Source organism: Mustelus asterias, chromosome 2, assembly GCF_964213995.1.
Source record: "Mustelus asterias chromosome 2, sMusAst1.hap1.1, whole genome shotgun sequence".
Classification (NCBI taxonomy): Eukaryota; Metazoa; Chordata; class Chondrichthyes; order Carcharhiniformes; family Triakidae; genus Mustelus; species Mustelus asterias.
Window position 1 is genome coordinate 62261822 of NC_135802.1, and position 17990 is coordinate 62279811.

At 41.2% G+C, this 17990-nt stretch overlaps 1 protein-coding gene across 2 annotated transcripts in view; it reads right to left on the minus strand.

Moving 5' to 3' along the window:
* The window catches only part of egfra (epidermal growth factor receptor a (erythroblastic leukemia viral (v-erb-b) oncogene homolog, avian)), a 293967-nt gene that overhangs the window by 91323 nt on the left and 184654 nt on the right, over positions 1-17990 (minus strand). For both annotated transcript variants that reach the window (XM_078236313.1, XM_078236322.1), the window contains exons 2-6: positions 16266-16417; positions 13360-13546; positions 10163-10291; positions 5210-5278; positions 1310-1428 (exon numbers count right to left, since the gene is read on the minus strand). In XM_078236313.1, coding sequence (XP_078092439.1) covers positions 1310-1428; positions 5210-5278; positions 10163-10291; positions 13360-13546; positions 16266-16417 — 656 coding nt within the window. The remainder of the gene's footprint in view (positions 1-1309; positions 1429-5209; positions 5279-10162; positions 10292-13359; positions 13547-16265; positions 16418-17990) is intronic.

Here is a 17990-nt window from a genome sequence, read left to right on the forward strand (position 1 = left end):
ATTGGACTTGTAACATACTGCTGAATAAATGTGAGGAATTGTCCCTCTCTGCCACTTACATTATTACTATCCCAGTCGCTATTTGGATAATTTAAGTCCCCAATTATAAATACTCTAATCAATGCATTTCTCTGCAATTCCTTGGCAAATTTGTTCCTCTACATTTTTCCCACTACTTGGTGACCTATAGGCATGGGCCGAATGTTATTGTCACTGGGCGAGTAATCCTGAGACCCAGGGTAATGTGCTGGGGATCCAAGCTTGAATCCCACCACGGCAGATGGTGAAAGTTGAATCCAATATAAATCTGAAATTAAACCATTGTTGTAATCAAAGTAGGCATGTAACGCATTGCCACTGACTCAAACTCCCACTGCTATTTAACACCCACTTGCAGTGAGGGTTCCTGGAACTCCAATGTCCCTGGGGCCCGGGGGTGGCAGGGGAGGATTCCCCAACTATGAGGGGTATTCAGAGTGAAACGCCTTCTCCCCCTTTCCTGCCCAAGGTGTGGAAAAGTTTTATTGTCACTTACCCACCCTATCCGGACCCACTCCCGCCAACCTAAAAATTGATGCTGAATGGGATAAGGCCGTTAAGTGGCCACTTGAAGGCCTTATTAGGTGAAAGGACAGGTTTCTCATCTGAGGTCCTGCCCGCCTAAGCATGAAATTGTGACTGGGTTTGGGCAGGAGAGATCCCTGGGGGAATCTCGTCCATTCAATCTCCCGCCTATGTTTCTGTACATCATGAAATGTCCTGGTTTACATTTTCTTCTTACACAGTAAGCAATATTACATTTTTATACTTGGGCAGAAGTTGGACTCAATAACATCAATCCCGATTCTTTAAATCCCACAGCAGATAATCCCACAATAGGGGCAGCACGGTGACACAGTGGTTAGCACTGCTGCCTCTCAGTGCCAGGAACCCGGGTTTGATTTCCAGCTTGGGTCACTGCCTGTGTGGAGTTTGCATGTTCTCCGTGTGTTTGCGTGGGTTTCTTCCGGGTGCTCCGGTTTCCTCCCACATTCTGAAAGACGTGCTGGTTAGGTGCATTGACCCGAACAGGCGCCGGACTGTGATGACTAGGGGAATTTTATTGTAACTTCATTGCAGTGTTAATGCAAGTCTTACTTGTGACTAACAAATAAACTTTACTTTACAAACACCATCATGATTGATAATAGCAATTAGCTAGTTCTTTGATGCACCATGGCATCTTAAATCCTCTCAGTCACCCAGGGAGAAGGGAAGTAAGAAAATACACTTTAATCTATTAGCAGTGACAGATCATTAAATTACTTACCAGACAATCATATTCTCTTGGTCCAGAGCATCCCGAAGCACACTGATTGTGGCAACAGTCGCTTGGGTTCGATCCTCTACATCGACCTGAACACTGCTGAGCGCAGATCTTCTTCGTGACTGAAAGTGTGGCAGAGATTGGTAAAATAACTTCCATTACTTGTGATGGAATAATACAATTCTTATATAAACCCTTGAGGCTGATATCCAAACAAGCACTGGTGTCATTCAGATGCTGCGCTCGCTGCATCCAACAGGGTCATTGCTCTAAATTTCTATTCCCTGCATTTATACAGGGTTCAAGGTTGAATGATGGAGATATGAAAATAAGTGAATAATTTAGATTTCTTTTTCCATTACCTTTTGAGAATCAGGGAACATTTTGCTGAAATTACTCTCAATTGATTTCAATGTATGAGGTACAGTCTGCAACAGAGTCACTTTAAGATGTGATGGAAGATGGAGATAAAGGCCAAAAGGAGTTTGCTCATTCAAATATTTATGTATGTAATTAGCATTTAGCATAATCATTAATATGGGGAGGCAGTGGCACAGTGTTATTATCACTGGACTAGCAATCCAGAGACCCAGGGTTATGCTCTGGGGACCCGGGTTCGAATCCCATCATGGTGAAATTTGAATTAAATAAAAATCTGGAATTAAAAGTCTAATGACGACCATGGAACCATTGCCGATTATCATAAAAACCATCTGGTTCACTAAAGTCCTAATGGGGACGGAAATCTGCCGTCCTTACCTGGTCTGGCCTACATGTGACCCCAGATCCGCAACAATGTGGTTGGCTCTTAAATGCCCTCAGGGATGGGCAATAAATATTGGCCCAGTCAGTGACGCCCACATCCCATGAACGAATTTAAAAAAACTTGCACAAGTGCATTTCCTTATTTTAAATTTCATATTTAAATCATAGATAGGTTTATTGTAACATTAAATGCTTAGAAAAATGAAAACATTGTAATGTTTACCTTTCCAGAAAACTGGTTCTGCCATATAAAACTGAGATTACTTGTCTAACAGCAAATCTAGTTGCAGCTATTTCAGAGTGTGCTGACTTTATGACTACCATAAAAACAAGAGACCAATCGTTTACCCCTCAAAGTTAGGCTAATGTGAGTTCTCATACACAATGGGCCATATATTCACACCCCCCCCCCTTCCCACCCCCCCCCACCCCATCACCCACCATCCCACCCCCCTGCCCCATCACCCACCACCCCACCTCCCCACCCACCCTGAAGATGGAAACGGAGCTGGGGTGGGGGCTCTCAAACATACCAACGCCAGATGGGATGTCAATTTCAAAATGTCAATGTAGTTACCAGTGTGGTGGAGATTAGGACAGGAATCACTTAAGCTAATTAACACTGTTGAAAAGTTTGTCAAGAGCTTGTCAAGGCTAGAACTTTAAAGATATCCATGGTTGCCTCGGGGTGTCTCTCCAGCCTCATTTGAAGATCAGTAGGCGAAAGGGGGAATAGGTGTTTGGTAAGGGAGTGCCCTTAGCTCTGCAGAGGTGCCAGGGAGAGTGGGCATTCAGCACCTGTGCATTGCATTCTGCCCAGAAGGAAGGCTATAGTGGATAATGGGTATACTGCAGTCAGATTTGGAGCCCATTTGAGATGAAAGACAGAATCCCAGACATCAGGAGATCACAGGAGAGGAAGGAAAGGCAGGAAGCAGTGTCAAAGATGCAGCTACCTAGAGATGACTGAGACCAATGCTGCAGGAGACTGCAACAGATGATCAAAGACATCAATGCTCTTGTTGCCGATAACCTCACAACGCACAGCACTGGTTCCCTTGCCCGGCCAGTCACCATCAAAGTTACTGCAGTGCTCTTGAAATGTTTCACATCTGGTTCTTTCCAAGGGTCAGTAGCAGACTTTGGTGGCAAGCACAGCACGACTGGTCACTGATGCCAGAGCTGGACAACATTTTCATTTAATGACAGACACTGGCTCACAAAGACAGATGACTTTGGAATTCGCTGTCAGTGCATGGACCCACACAACCATCAGGGCACCCGGTACCCAGCCAGTGACCCCCATCAATAGGTAGGACTTCCACTTCCTCAGTATCCATCTGGTGTATTGTCACAACAACTTCCTCAATGTGTTTGCTCACTTTCCTGGCATTTGCAATGATTTTTTTAAAGTTTTATTCCTTTGTGGGATGTGAGCATCACTGGCTGAACCAGTGTTTATTGCCCATCCCTAATTGCCCTTGAATGGAGTGGCTTGCTCGGCCATGTCAGAGGGCAGTTAAGAGTCAACTACATTGTTATAGACCAGCCCTGTCCTCCGTGCTGTCCATAGCATGGCCCTCCAGGGAGGTATGGATCTTGAGGAAGGTGAGACTCTGGAAGGAGTCAGCTCATTGTGGGATGAGTAGGAAATAAGAGAAGAGGAGGAAAGGGAGGTGGAGGGAGATGATATTGAGCAGACAAATACCCCTGCTGCACAACACGGTGGCTTCCCCCCGTCACTCTCTGGGAAAGGGACCTCCCTCCTTCCTGTCAAAACCTACAGCTTTACATCCAGGTCGGTATCGATGAAGAGAAGGTCTGCCCTGCCCCAGATGGCAGATCCACAACTCTGCTGTGGCATCTCATTTCCTTCTGGTGCAGTGATAGGTTTTAGCACCAATTGCAGCTCCCACCTTCAGGACAATCAGCAGCCTTAGTGATGGCTGCCATGTGACGTATAGGTGAGCCTCAAACTTCATCTGAGCCAGAGAGTCAGCTGCATTCTGCTGAAGACACTTATTGTGACTTAAGGAATGCTGAAACCTTCAGGCTTGCTCTGGGCAAGATATCCATTCAGTTCCTCATCGAAAGAGTTGACCTCGAACCGTGGAAATCCTTACTTGCCTTAATATTTTCCTCCAGTTACAAATCTTCAAGCTCCTAGAACCCAAGATCTGTATTAATTAATTGATCAATAAGTATTGGTGACTTTGTTTTCTTCCTTACTTTTTTCAACCTTGGCAGCATTCTGCAATAAGACTCTTCTTGGCCTTTTATCTTAGTTTTACAATAACCAAACTGAAGTCATATTTATAGTTAAATTTAATATAAAGCAGTTTAGCTGTACGTTCAATATTTTAAAACTCCGAATCACATTCCCTACAAATCTCCTTTCCTCCTCATAACTCAAGTGACCTAAGCCACAACATCAGCTGTGTTGTCCTTAGTTTTACCCTGGGCAAGGCAGCAAGACATCTTGGACTTAAAGCGATAACAGAAAATAAGCTAATAGAGGTTTCATCTCTCTCCATTATAAGGAACTTATCATGTAACATTTCGCATGGCATTTGGTGGTAATCTCTATTCCTCTGTGATTCATACTTGCTGCAAATTGACCCGTGCAAAATATCACTCAGACATTATTGGGATGACAATTGCCCTAATTATCACAAATGATGACTAAACTCTTTAATCAAACCTATCCTGGAGACCAAATCATTGGAGTTTTTAGGTTACATTTTTAAAGTTTATTTATTAGTGTCACAAGTAGTCCACATTAACACTGCAATGAAGTTACTGTGAAATCAGCTGAAATTTTGGTTTAAGCAAAATGCTTTAAAAAATGACAAGTGCAGGGGGATCTCGCTGAAAAGATTGCTAGCATAACATGGCAAGATATCCTTCAAAATGGCAAAATCTTGATATAAGCAAGTCTTAATTTCTCAACTCCTTGGAGCAGCTATTCTGTACACTAAAGGTGATGCATGAGTGTCTACATAGCGTAGTGTTTAAAGGTTGCGAGTTCCATTCCCACTGATTCAAGAGCAATCCAGTAATAAACCACAACTAGAATGGTCTACTTTTTAAACATGAAGCTGCAAATCATCATTTGGCAGCTGAAAAGTTCACACTTACATTTCTGACAGTTCTCTAAACCTGCACCCCAGCATGCTTTATTGTGGCACTGTGTGTGACATTCTGAACCTGTAATCCAAAGAAATAATGATCATACAACTTTACTACAAAACAAAATGAATCCTAAAGATCAATAATAAAGAATCAGTTATAAAATAGGTGGCTGAAATATTAATTATCTTCCTCCTAAAATGCTGAATCAAAATATATGTACCATAATTGAAGATGAGGGAAAAACAGTAGATTTAATTATTTTCTGGAAGTATTAAGGGGAAACAAAACAATGCATTTAATATCTTGAAGGATTCTGATCTTCAAGGATTACTTTCCCCTGAATTTGTAAAATACTGTGTGAAATTAATGTAAGTAACAACTAAAACACTTACACTCAATAATATACATTACGTGCTAACGTACAGTACGGGAGGGTAGCAAAATGGTACATTGCATTCATATTTTAACATCCTTTGTCCTGCAGGAATAAGATGCGCTTGGTGCAAAACCCACTATCCTGCTGACTCTCAATTCTCTGGGCTATTGTGACTTGTGATCGGAGCTAGTGGGCCTGGAGAATCTCTCCCTTTATCTTGTGGAATAAACATTATGCAATTGACAGTATAGATCAGAGAAACAAAACTGTCAATCAAGCCAGGTTTTCCCTGAGGCTCATGCCTTTCAACAAGCTAATGGATTTCTGGGCTCTCAGCCAAGCCTCAGAAGTATTCTTGGCTGAAAGCCCAGACAGCCATTGGAGTACTGATTAGTTCAACGTTCACTGCTGATTCCACCGAAAGAACTGAGCCAACTTCTTTTGGGAATGGCTTTGGGCTTTTGAACATGCCCACTCTAGCATCATCCTCTTTCTGCCCTGCCTTGGACCAGTTAAGGCCTCGGCTGCCAGAAAATCCTATTCCATGGCAACCTGGCAATGCAGCCAGATTGCGACACTGAGATTAGTCCTGTCTCCCGATTTCTGCCTCCAAGATGAAAATCTGGCCCAAAACATCTAGCCCAAAACCGTGTCTGAGTGCGATTCCTCTGGGTGCTCCGGTTTCCTCCCACAGTCCAAAGATGCGTGGGTTAGGTGGATTGGCGATGCTAAATTGCCCCTTAGTGTCAGGGGAACTAGCTAGGGTAAATGCATGGGGTTTTGGGGATAGGGCCTGGGTGGGATTGTGGTCGGTACAGAGTCAATGGGCTGAATGGTCTCCTTCTGCACTGTAGGATTCAATGATTCTATGATTCATTCAAAATCTCTACCATTTCTTGTCTCTCATTGTTTAAGGGACCAACATCTCTTTAGTTACTCTCTTCCTTTTTGTATACTGTTAGAGGCTTTTACTGTTTGTTTTATATTTCTTGCTCGTCAGTTTCATGATCTATTTTTGCCCTTCTTTTGGTCAGTCATCCTTTCCTGATTTGTAAAAATGTTCTGGCCTTACATTTCCACATAGTGGAAATTCTATTTTATAATTCTATTTTATGCCATCTTTAACTTGCTTAGTTAACCATGGATTCTTCGAGAGTCTTGCTTTCCGAATGGAATATATCTTTACATAGAACATAGAACAGTACAGCACAGTACAGGCCCTTTGGCCCTCGATGTTGTGCCGAGCTTTGTCCGAAACCAAGATCACACAATATTCCAAATGTGGTCTCACCAAGGTCCTGTACAGTTGCAGCATAACCCCATGGCTCTTAAACTCAAACCCCCTGTTAATAAACGCTAACACACTGTAGGCCTTCTTCTCGGCTCTATCCACTTGAGTGGCAACCTTCAGAGATCTGTGGATATGAACCCCAAGATCTCTCTGTTCCTCCACATTCCTCAGAACCCTGTTGTTGACCCTGTAATTCTCATTCACATTTGTCCTACCAAAATGAATCACCTCACACTTATCAGGCTTAAACTCCATCTGCCATTTTTCGGCCCAGCTCTGCATCCTATCAATGTCTCTTTGCAGCCTACAACAGCCCTCCACCTCATCCACTACTCCACCAATTTTGATGTCATCAGCAAATGTACTGACCCACCCTTCAGCCCCCTCCTCCAAGTCATTGATAAAAATCACAAATAGCAGAGGACCCAGCACTGATCCCTGTGGTACACCGCTGGTAACTGGTCTCCAGTCTGAAAATTTTCCATCCACCACCAGCCTCTGTCTTCTATGAGATAGCCAGTTACTTATCCAATTGGCCAAATTTCCCTCTATCCCACACCTCCTTACTTTCTTCATGGGCCAACCATGGGAAACCTTATCAAACGCCTTACTAAAATCCATGTATACGACATCAACTGCTCTGCCTTCATCTATACACTTAGTTACCTCCTCAAAGAATTCAATCAAATTTGTGAGGCAAGACTTACCCTTCATGAATCTGTGTTGACTATCCCGGATTAAGCTGCATCTTTCCAAATGGTCATAAATCCTATCCCTCAGGACCTTTTCCATTCACTTACCGACCACCGAAGTAAGACTAACCGGCCTATAATTACCAGGGTCATTCCTATTTCCTTAATTGAACAGAGGAACAACATTCGCCACTCTCCAGTCCTCTGGCACTATCCCCGTCATGATGTGGAGATGCCGGCGTTGGACTGGGGTAAACACAGTAAGAAGTTTAACATAGTTTAACATATCCCCGTGGACAGTGAGGACCCAAAGGTCAAAGCCAAAGGCTCTGCAATCTCATCCCTTGCCTCCCAAAGAGTCCTAGGGTATATCCCATCTGGCCCAGGGGACTTATCGACCCTCAGGTTTTTCAAAATTACTAATATATCTTGCCTCAGAACATCTACCTCCTCCAGTCTATCAGTCTGTATCACACTCTCATCCTCAAAAACATGGCCCCTCTCCTCGGTGAACACTGAAGAAAAGTAGTCATTCATCACCTCTCCTATCTCTTCTGACTCCATGCACAAGTTCCCACTACTATCCTTGACTGGCCCTAACCTCACACTGGTCATTCTTTTATTTCTCACATAAGAGTAAAAAGCCTTAGGGTTTTCCTCGATCTGACCCACCAAGGACTTCTCATGCCCCCTCCTAGCTCTCCTAAGCTCTTTTTTTAGCTCATTCCTTGCCACCTTGTAACCCTCAAGCGACCCAATGAACCTTGTTTTCTCATCCTTACATACGCTTCCTTTTTCCTCTTGACAAGACATTCAACCTCTTTTGTGAACCATGATTCCCTCACTCGGCCATTTCCTCCCTGCCTGACAGGGACATACCTAACAAGGACACGTAGTATTTATTCCTTGAACAAACTCCACTTTTCATTTGTGCCTTTCCCTGACAGTTTCTGTTCCCATCTTATGCTCCCTAATTCTGGCCTAAATTCTTTGTTGAGAATTACAAAATATCTCCTTAAATGTCTACCATCTACCTCTAATGGTTTAATCTATTTTCCTATTGACTGTAGCCAATTCTATACTTATACATTTGTAATTGCCTTTATTTAAGTTTAAGACACTAGTTTCAGACTGGGGTTTTGGACCCTCAAACTGAATGCAAAATTCTATCGCGCTCTGATCACTCTTGCCTAGAATTTTCTTTATCAGGAAGTCATTAATTCTGTATCATTGCACATTACCAAATCTAAAATAGCCTGCTCCTGGTTGGTTCTATGACATATTATTCTAAAACACTGTCCTGAATACATTCTATGAACTTGTCCTCGAGCGAGCTTTGCTCATTTGTTTTGTCCATTCCACATAAAGTTTGAAGTCACCCATGATTATTGGAAACCTTTCTTACAATCCCCCACTCTTTCTTGAGTTGTACTCTGTCCTAGAGTGTAGCTACTGTTAGGGGGCCCTATTGATTAATCCTGCCATTGATTTCTTTCCCCTGCTGTTTCTTATCTCCAGCAAAGATCTTAATCTTCCAAAGCAGAATCATTTCTCACTGCTGTACATATTTCATACTTTATTATCAGAGATACTCCATCTCCTTTTTGCCTGTATTTTCGAAATGTCAAGTAACCCTGAAAATTCAGTTCCCAGCTTTGGTCACCTTCCAATCATGTGACATTCTGTAACCAGCATAAAAATCAAAGCCGATACTCCAGTGCAGTACTGAGAGAGTATTGCACCATCAGAAGTCCCGTTTTTTGGATAAAACATTAAACCAAAGTTCTATCTGCCTTCTCAGGTAGATGTAAAAAATCCTTCAACACTATTTTGAAGAGAAACCGGATTAGTAATCATGGTGTCCTGAACATTCATCTCAACTAGCTTCATCAAACAGTTCATCTGTTTACCACATTACTGTTTGTCGAAGCTTCCTGTGTTCAAACTGGCCACGTTGTTTCCTACTTTACAACAGTGACCACACTTGCAATGTAGTTAATTGGCTGTAAAACATTTTATGCAATCCGATGGTCTTTCTTTTTTTAATGTTTCCCTCTCCTGCTCAATATCCAGAAGAATTGATAAATTCTTGATTTCTCGAGGAATTAAGGGCTATGGGGAGAGAGCGGGTAAATGGAGTTGAAATCAACCATGATTGAATGGTGGAGTGGACTCGATGGGCCGAATGGCCTTACTTCCGCTCCTATGTCTTATGGTCTTATGGTCTTATGGCCTTGTGAAGTAACGAACACAAGGAGTACCACAGAAATATAAATAGTTCCCCCTGTAATTCTGCAACCCTTCATGAAGAGGAAAGGCTAGCAAACAACATTTTGACCAGTCATAAAAAATTGCAAATATTTACACAAATCTAATTCATGCAAGACAAGGATATAAACTGAAATTAGTTTTGCAAAGTAAAATGCATCTTTAGTTTAGTCACTGTAGCTCAAGAAGTAATGTTGAATGTAACATGTATACATCAACAGGTTACAGAATGAAATGAAAAGATCACCGAAACAATGAATGGTCTGTTTCTTTCCTATTTCAGTCTGATTCTCAGTTTCATGAAAGTAGGTAAAAATAAATTTTTTGCTTACAATTCCTCGCAGTGAAGTTTATTACCAAGTTAGCCAGCATGCTTGGTTTCAAAATGTCATCCCACTGAATGGATTTCAAGTGACAGAGCTGCGGATTAGAGACGATTTTAACACTGCCTGATAAAATTTCTGAAAGATAAAAATAAACAAGTTATTCAAAACATGGCCACGGAGGGATGTGAAATTACAGTCTTCCATCAGTCGGGAAAAAGATACAAAAGTCTGAGGTCATGTACCAACCGACTCAAGAACAGCTTTCTCCCTGCTCCAACCAGGCATTTGAATGGATCTACCTTATGTTAAGTTGATCTTTCTCTACGCCATAGCTGCGACTGTAACACTACATTATGCTCTCTCTCATTTCCTTCCCCCCATGTACTCTATGAATGCTTTGTCTGTATAGCGCACAAGAAACAATGTATACCAATAGATGTGACAATAATAAATCAAATCAAATCTTAAGTCCTTTTTATCCAGCCTTTCTCCTGCTCCAGTTGAAGATAAATTCATTTTAATTCTTCTGGTGTTCCTGACACAGTTGCATTTATTGCCCAACCCTGTTTGCCCTCAGGTGTTGGTGACAGGCACTCAAATTGAGCTTCAGCCAAGCAGTTTGATGGAACTTGGTAACTTACTAGGCCAACTAAGAGGACAGTTAAGATCCAACCATGTTTATGTGGGACAGAAGTCACATACTGACCAGGCTGAGCAAGGATAACAAGTTCCCTTTCCAAAGGGTGTTAGGGAACCAATTAGGGAGTCTTACAACAACTGAATAGCTCCGTGATCACTTTCATTGACACCAGATTTTTACTTTCAGGTTAAAAGAAACTGTAGTCAACTTCTCAAATGGTGGGATTCAAACTTTTATTCTCTTGATTATTAATCCCTTATTTGCAATATTCCTACACTACCACTAAATGAGGCATAGGAACAATCATTCTCTCCTTCCTCTCCCAATGGCTATCCTTTATGTGTAAGCTTGGACAGTAAGTTTTAGAAGGCTAAGTGATGGTGGGACAACATCCCAAAAACCCGGACACAGGGAGAACGTGCAAACTCCACACAGAAAGTGACCCAAGCCGGGAATCAAACCTGGGTCCCTGGTGCTGTGAGGCAGCAGTGCTAGCCACTGTGTCACCCAAAGTTACTCATTGGCATAGCAGAACCAGCCTCTTTTTAAGGGTTCATAATACATGTGGGTGGGCGATAGGCATATTTGCCTTCGAAAGCGCCAAAAAGTCTGCAAAATTCAACAAGGCAACAAATGAGAGAAAAGTCATTCCCCTACGTGGGGGGAGACAGCATCTGTGAGAAAGGTTCTGTCTCTGCCAAGTTGGCTACTCCAACTCCTCCAATCACAGTTTTCCTCCCTCCCAAGCTGGCTGACCTTCAAAAGACAGAATCGATGATTGGAGGAACAGCAGAAAGAAGAGAAGCAATGATTGGAGGAGCTGGATGAATTATTCAGGCCAGTCCCATCCCTGTTATGGAGGAAACTTTTGGTTTGCGCCATCGCCAATTAATGGACAGCATCCAGGAGGCCAAGGAGAAGAACTAGGAAATGAAAAGGGGAAGGAGAATCCACTGGTATAGATGCCGCAGCAGGCCTGGGGGAGTCATCACAGCCTTGCGGGAATGTTGAGTGAAGTGAACCTTGGGTCATGACTTCTAATTCTCAAGGCAGTGGTGGTGTTCCATATTTAGTAGATGTGAATCGTCTAACAAGAATCATTGTATGCAGGAGATACATAATGTTTTCCAAACTCAAAGTTGAAATCAGAAACATACTACTTTGCCTCAATGTCGCTCTTTTACTTGCTTCAGATCCCATACCTATAGACCTGCCTGGGCGCTGTGCACTTTTTTCTTGTCAGAGAATGTCTGCCCAGAAGGGCATCATCAGCACTGGAAGATTTATGCAAGTATAGAAGGTAAACATGCTATGGGTGAACAGTGGGAACTGAACATTACCTGGCAGAAGAATGGATACAGCTGAACATTTTAGATACAACTGCTGATACATTTTTTTTTTAAAAAGACAGCAAGACAGCAAACAGAAAGTTTCTATTTCAGGAAACATGGGTTGTATAGCTGTCATATGACCAGCTGGCAAATTTGTCCTGAAGTGATGCCAAGCAAAGGGGAGGGAGTTTCCAGGAAAGTAAGTTTGAGTCACTTTTGTGCACTCCCTAGTAGCTGATTAAGAAGAGGCACTGGTAATATTACAACATTATGATAAATGTATTAGACTACAGGGGCTCCGGTAATTTTCTAAGAAAAACTTATGTTGTTGATTTTAAATAAATATTTCATAGAAAAAAAAGTCACCAAATATTTATCTGTTTGTTTTAATCTGGAATAATACATCTTCCTGGTTCATTTAGAGTCAATCCAAAGTCAAGACTCTACAATAGGCCAGCTTTGTGCTCCACTATCATTTAGACAACATTATTTTACAGTGATGGTTTATGGTGTTCCAGTATATGTTGAAAATCCACTTAAATGTTTCGAGAATATCCTGTGAGAACACTAAATGTATATTCTATAAGTAACAAGCTACTGTAGAATGCTATAATTGATCAATTAATTTAAATGTCCCACTATTTAAATGACGTGTTACCACAATGTGTATGTACTAACACAGTTGACTTAGAGATTACTACATTTTCTTCCTTCCCAATGGAGTTTCTGCTTGTCAAACATCATTGGTTGATGGTGGGATGAAGACCCATTCCCAGGGTTCTACCAATGAGGCACAGTTGCCAACTGCTGAGGTGACTGACTCTCTAAATTCCCTTACCCCTTTTCCTCTAATCAATGCTCCTCTGAATCAGAGTTGAGATCTAGAATTCACCGTGTGGATAACTGGAGATGCAAACTCATGTTCTTTCATGTGATTGTACAAACCTGTCATCTCTACCACCTAGAAGAGCAAGGACAGCATGCAAACACCACCAGCAGATTCTTCTCCAAGTCACACACCATCCTAACCTGGAAATATATTCGATGTTATCGCTAGCTCAAAATCCTAGGATTCCCAAACTAACATCACTGCGGTTGTACCTACACTGCATTGATTCAACCAGGCAGTTCACCACCACCTTCTCAATGTCAATTAGGGATAGGAAATTTACTTGGTTGTTTGGTTTAAAACACATTCATCATTTTGCATTGATAAAACACATCAAACGAACCTGTGAGATTTTGTAAAGGTAACTCATTAAGCCCACTTTTTTCTTGCTGATTATAGTTTAACAAAATAACAAGAGCAAAGTTGTCTTCGTAAAGCTGGTGACCGCGGATGATCCTAAGGTTCTCCAGCGGGATCCTTGAAATTTCATTGAGGCCTATGAGAACGTAACCTGAAACTTCCTGAATGCTCTGAAAATCAATAGAACATACACAATGTATTATACACTCTGAAAATCATTTGTCAGTAGGATCTGGTCGATGTTAAAGTACGTCTAACGATACATACACTACAGAATGCTGCAAAAGATATACAAGTTACAAATGTTTACAGTTGTCAATTTCTCTCTTCTAATTTTCTGCACTGATCTCCTGCAAAGATTCTTTGCACAGGTACTATACACAAGGCATCAGTCACCTTTCAGTACCTCACTAAAGTTCCCAAGGTTTTCTTTGCCTCTACCGAGGCAGAATGCATCACAGTACAAACTGTAATGCGAATTTGATAAATGTAGAATGGAATCAAAGGAAAATGTTGGACAGGGTCAGATAATGAATGGAGGAGATCATTAATATGTGGGAGAAGCCATAGAACTGTACCACAGAAATTGCTGCCAACACCGGTATTACTTACTTATCTAGATTTAGAATATTTGTTGCTTTGAAGTGACCTGTATAAATTTGCTGATCACCAAATTTAGCAGAAGGGGATCAAAAATAGAATTGTGGCCAACCAAATAACATATGCTGAGTACACCGGGGAGGTGCTGAGTGCATCAGGGAGTTAGCTCAATGGGCAGCAAAGACATTTACTGTGGCTAAATACAAAGCAAAGTGAAGGAAATAATCAGTGGGAAAATAAGTGAAACTTTTCTGGCTCCAAGATGCAGCATGAGGAAAAGACCTGAGGGGTTTCAGGTTTCAACATTTCTGCCTATTTTCCATGGAAGAATTTTGGAGTAATTTATATTAAAATGATATTTAGTTAACACGAAGGTTAAATCCACTTCACTCAATGACCTGAGAATGTAGATTAGAACTAGACAAGAAATCCGATAAAGCAATGCTTCCATATGTAACTTCAGTCTGAGGTGATGGAAGTTTATTTAGGCATTCCACACCTAAGCTAGAACTGCCAGTGTCTGGAACAGTCCATGGGAGCTAGTAAGACTGCCAAACCTTTCATTTAAGTTCAGGTTTCACCAGTTGCAGTCAATTCTCCAGTCTGAAGATTGCAGTTAGCCTGCCACCACCTACAGTGTAGGATAATTCTTATTTTCTACGACGTGTGTTACGGCATTATGCCGAAATGAGGTGAAATTTGCTGTAACCATTATTCTATTTCTTTACTTATTGCTTGTAGTTAAAGCAATGTAATAAATTATCTTGGCCTCAATGATCGCAGGTGCAAGCTTACCATACCCAGGCCAAATAAAACAGCGGTTATAATTGCTACAAGAACTAGGTCCAGCACATGAGACAGTAATAATACATGAGGTAACAATGAGTCTGAAACTTAAGATAAATAAGACTTATTTTTAGTGGACTACATGGGACAAGTGTACACACAGTTTCCAACGTTATCAAGTAACACTGGATTAGTTTATCACTCTATAATTTCACTTGGTGACTCCTGTAAACATTGGTTATATTTTGATACCAATTACTCGGTTTGATGATTCAGAATATGGCAGTGAGCAGATATCCTCTTAACGAAAACATTTATCTTCAGCTCAAGCTCTGATTAGTTCTACAGACATTCTGCAGGATTTGCATTGATAAACAGGTGAATGTCATTGGGTTCTTCTTCCCACTGTATTCAGTGTAGCCAACTTGAGCAAATATACAAATAGGTATTGAACATAAAAATGTTCATTTCAGTTTACATACAGAATTTAATTTTTACCTTTCTTTTTCTATTTTCCCCCCATTATGTTCACTTCTGACAATTGACCTTTAGTTGCAGGATCTCTGAATACTTAGTTAGAAGCCAAGGTTACACATTGTTCTACATTTATGTTTCATGGAACCTACGCATGTTGGTTTAGCTTTTGCAAATTGTAAAATGTTACATTTCAGAACATGGTGCATTGAACCTCTATGGTCGTTCTCCAGATTATATGTTAAAAAATCAGGGGTTCATGCTCCATTTCAGAGACGGCAAAATATAGTTTCAGTTGACACTTCAATGCAGTGCAGAGGCAGTGCTACATTGGTGAGGGTGCTATCTTCCAGACAAGGCTAGGCTAAATTTGTCCTCACAAACAGACATAAAAGATTCCATGGCACCATAGAAGATCAGAGCAGAGGAATTCTCTCACTGTTCTGTCTAATATTTATCAGGTTATCAGATCATTAATCTCATTGCTGCTTGTGGGACCTGGTTATGCACAAATTGGTTGCCACATTTATTTACATTAGATGGGCTCAAAAGTACTTCACTAGCTGAAACACTTATGAACATCCTGAGTTTATGAAATACGCTATGTAATTTTTAACAGCTTTCCTATTTGAGAATTGACGAACATGTGGCAAGCGAATTGTTCATAACTGTAATAATAAATGCAAGACTCTATGCCCAATAACTCACAATTCCTTTTCTGGAGAGCACTGCTGACTTCCCAGGCAATACGATTGACGTTTTTGGAAGATTTTGACTTTAATGCGGCTAATTAAATGGCAAAGAGGGAGAGAAGGAGAATGAAGAGAAAGACAATGTGAATAAAGAGAGCATGCGAGAGAGAGAGAGAGGGAAAACAATGAGATGGAAAACATATACGTATCATGGAACAGGCAAGTCCATAAGACAACATGACATGTTACACTATTTTTGCTGCTGAAATACATGACTGGACTCAGCTTTGAATGTGAAAAACGTAAATAAAACATAAATTTAAAAGAAATATTTTACCTTAAGGAAGGACGCATCGTGGTATGGTTGCAAGAAGGTTATCTCTAGATTGCCCATCACTACCTCACAAGCATTGTAAGTTCTGTAAAGAATGTTGTAATGTTCATCCACAGTTGACAACAAACTTAGTTTGTTTTCAGTACCCGAACAAACTGCAATAACAAAAGAGAAGCAAAATTAAGGAAACAAATACTTACATATTTGAACAATTATTAAGCTAAAACAAATTTATTGCAATCCATTCCGATCCAACACAAATGGGTGGCACGGTGGCACAATGGTTAGCAACTGTTGCCTCACAGCGCCAGGGACTTGGGTTCAATTCCGACCTTGGGTGACTGTCAGTGTGGGGTCTGCACGTTCTCTCTGTGTCTGCGTGGATTTCCTCTGGGTGTTCCAGTTTCCTCCCGTAGGCCAAAGGTGTACAGGTTAGGTGGATTGGCCATGCTAAATTGTCTCTTGGTGTAGTTTAGGGGGATTAGCTGGGCAAATATGTGGGGTTATGGGGATAGGGCCTGAGTAAGATGCTCAGTCAGAAAGTTGGTGCAGACTCGATGGGCTGAATGGCCTCCTTCTGCACTGTGGTGATCACAGGGAGGGGGGTGGGGGGTGGGGGGGTGGTGAATTGCCTACTCTCTAAAGAGCATCCAATAGCTTTCCAAACCAGGTTCAGCACTGCACTGCATGTGGTACCAGAAGGAAGTGGTGCAAGAAAACCCCTTTCAGAAGGTTTCAAGCTGGAGTCTGCTTGAATGTGGAATTATATCATGCCAACCTTAAACTGACGATGTATCCTAATGTTCAATTTCAACAATTTCTCTGCAATTTGTTTATAAAGTGCCTTTGTAGTTTGGAATAGTAATGATCAACTCTTCAGTCTGCAGTTTACTTCGCAACTGCACTCAGATACACAGCAATCAAGTTGCAAACCCCAAAATTCTGGAAATTTGGATATTATGTGCTTAACTACAATGCACCCAAGTATCACCGATCTTTTATGTCCATCTGTCGAACATTCAATCTGGACAAATCTCTGCCCATTAAACTTGCCTTGCCTTTTCCTCACACTAACCTCCATTGATGCTTGTTTAGGGGTCTCAAAGTCACAACCAGTCTTTCAAGTGCAGCAAGAAACAAGGCAATTCTTCTGATGTTTCTGGGGGAAACATTTTGGGAGCACTTTAAAAAAAAAAATTCTCCCAAACCTGATTTATAACTTTTGTTTTGTCTGTGGCATATGTACAAGCCACATTAAAAACAGAAAAGCTTCCCTGGTTCCAAGTTCTTAAACAAGCTGCAATTTATGTGCAGGAATGATGGTTAGACAAATGTAACTTAAATTTAAAGCAAAATTGGCTGCATTAACTTGGATGTGTTGTGTCCAAAGAGAAAAGGACAAGCTTTCATTTTTACCACAACTGTACTTACAGACTGCAAAGGAAAAGGGAACAAAGGTTAACTTAATCACTCTACTTTGACATTAAGTATTTGCAATTTCAGATTTATAAATGTTTGGTAAGAAGCAAGTACTGAATAATATAGTTTCTTTCTCACAAAGATGAATTTATTCACAATGAATCTAGTTATTTTGCAGGTTGGCTTCAGAGCAGAACATTTAATTTTACTCTTCAAATGTCAAACTTGCTGTAAATTTGAAGTGGGTTTTTAAATTGCCCTCGCAGTGTTAGGGAGAGGAGAGATTGGCAGGAGGGTGAAAAGTTAGCC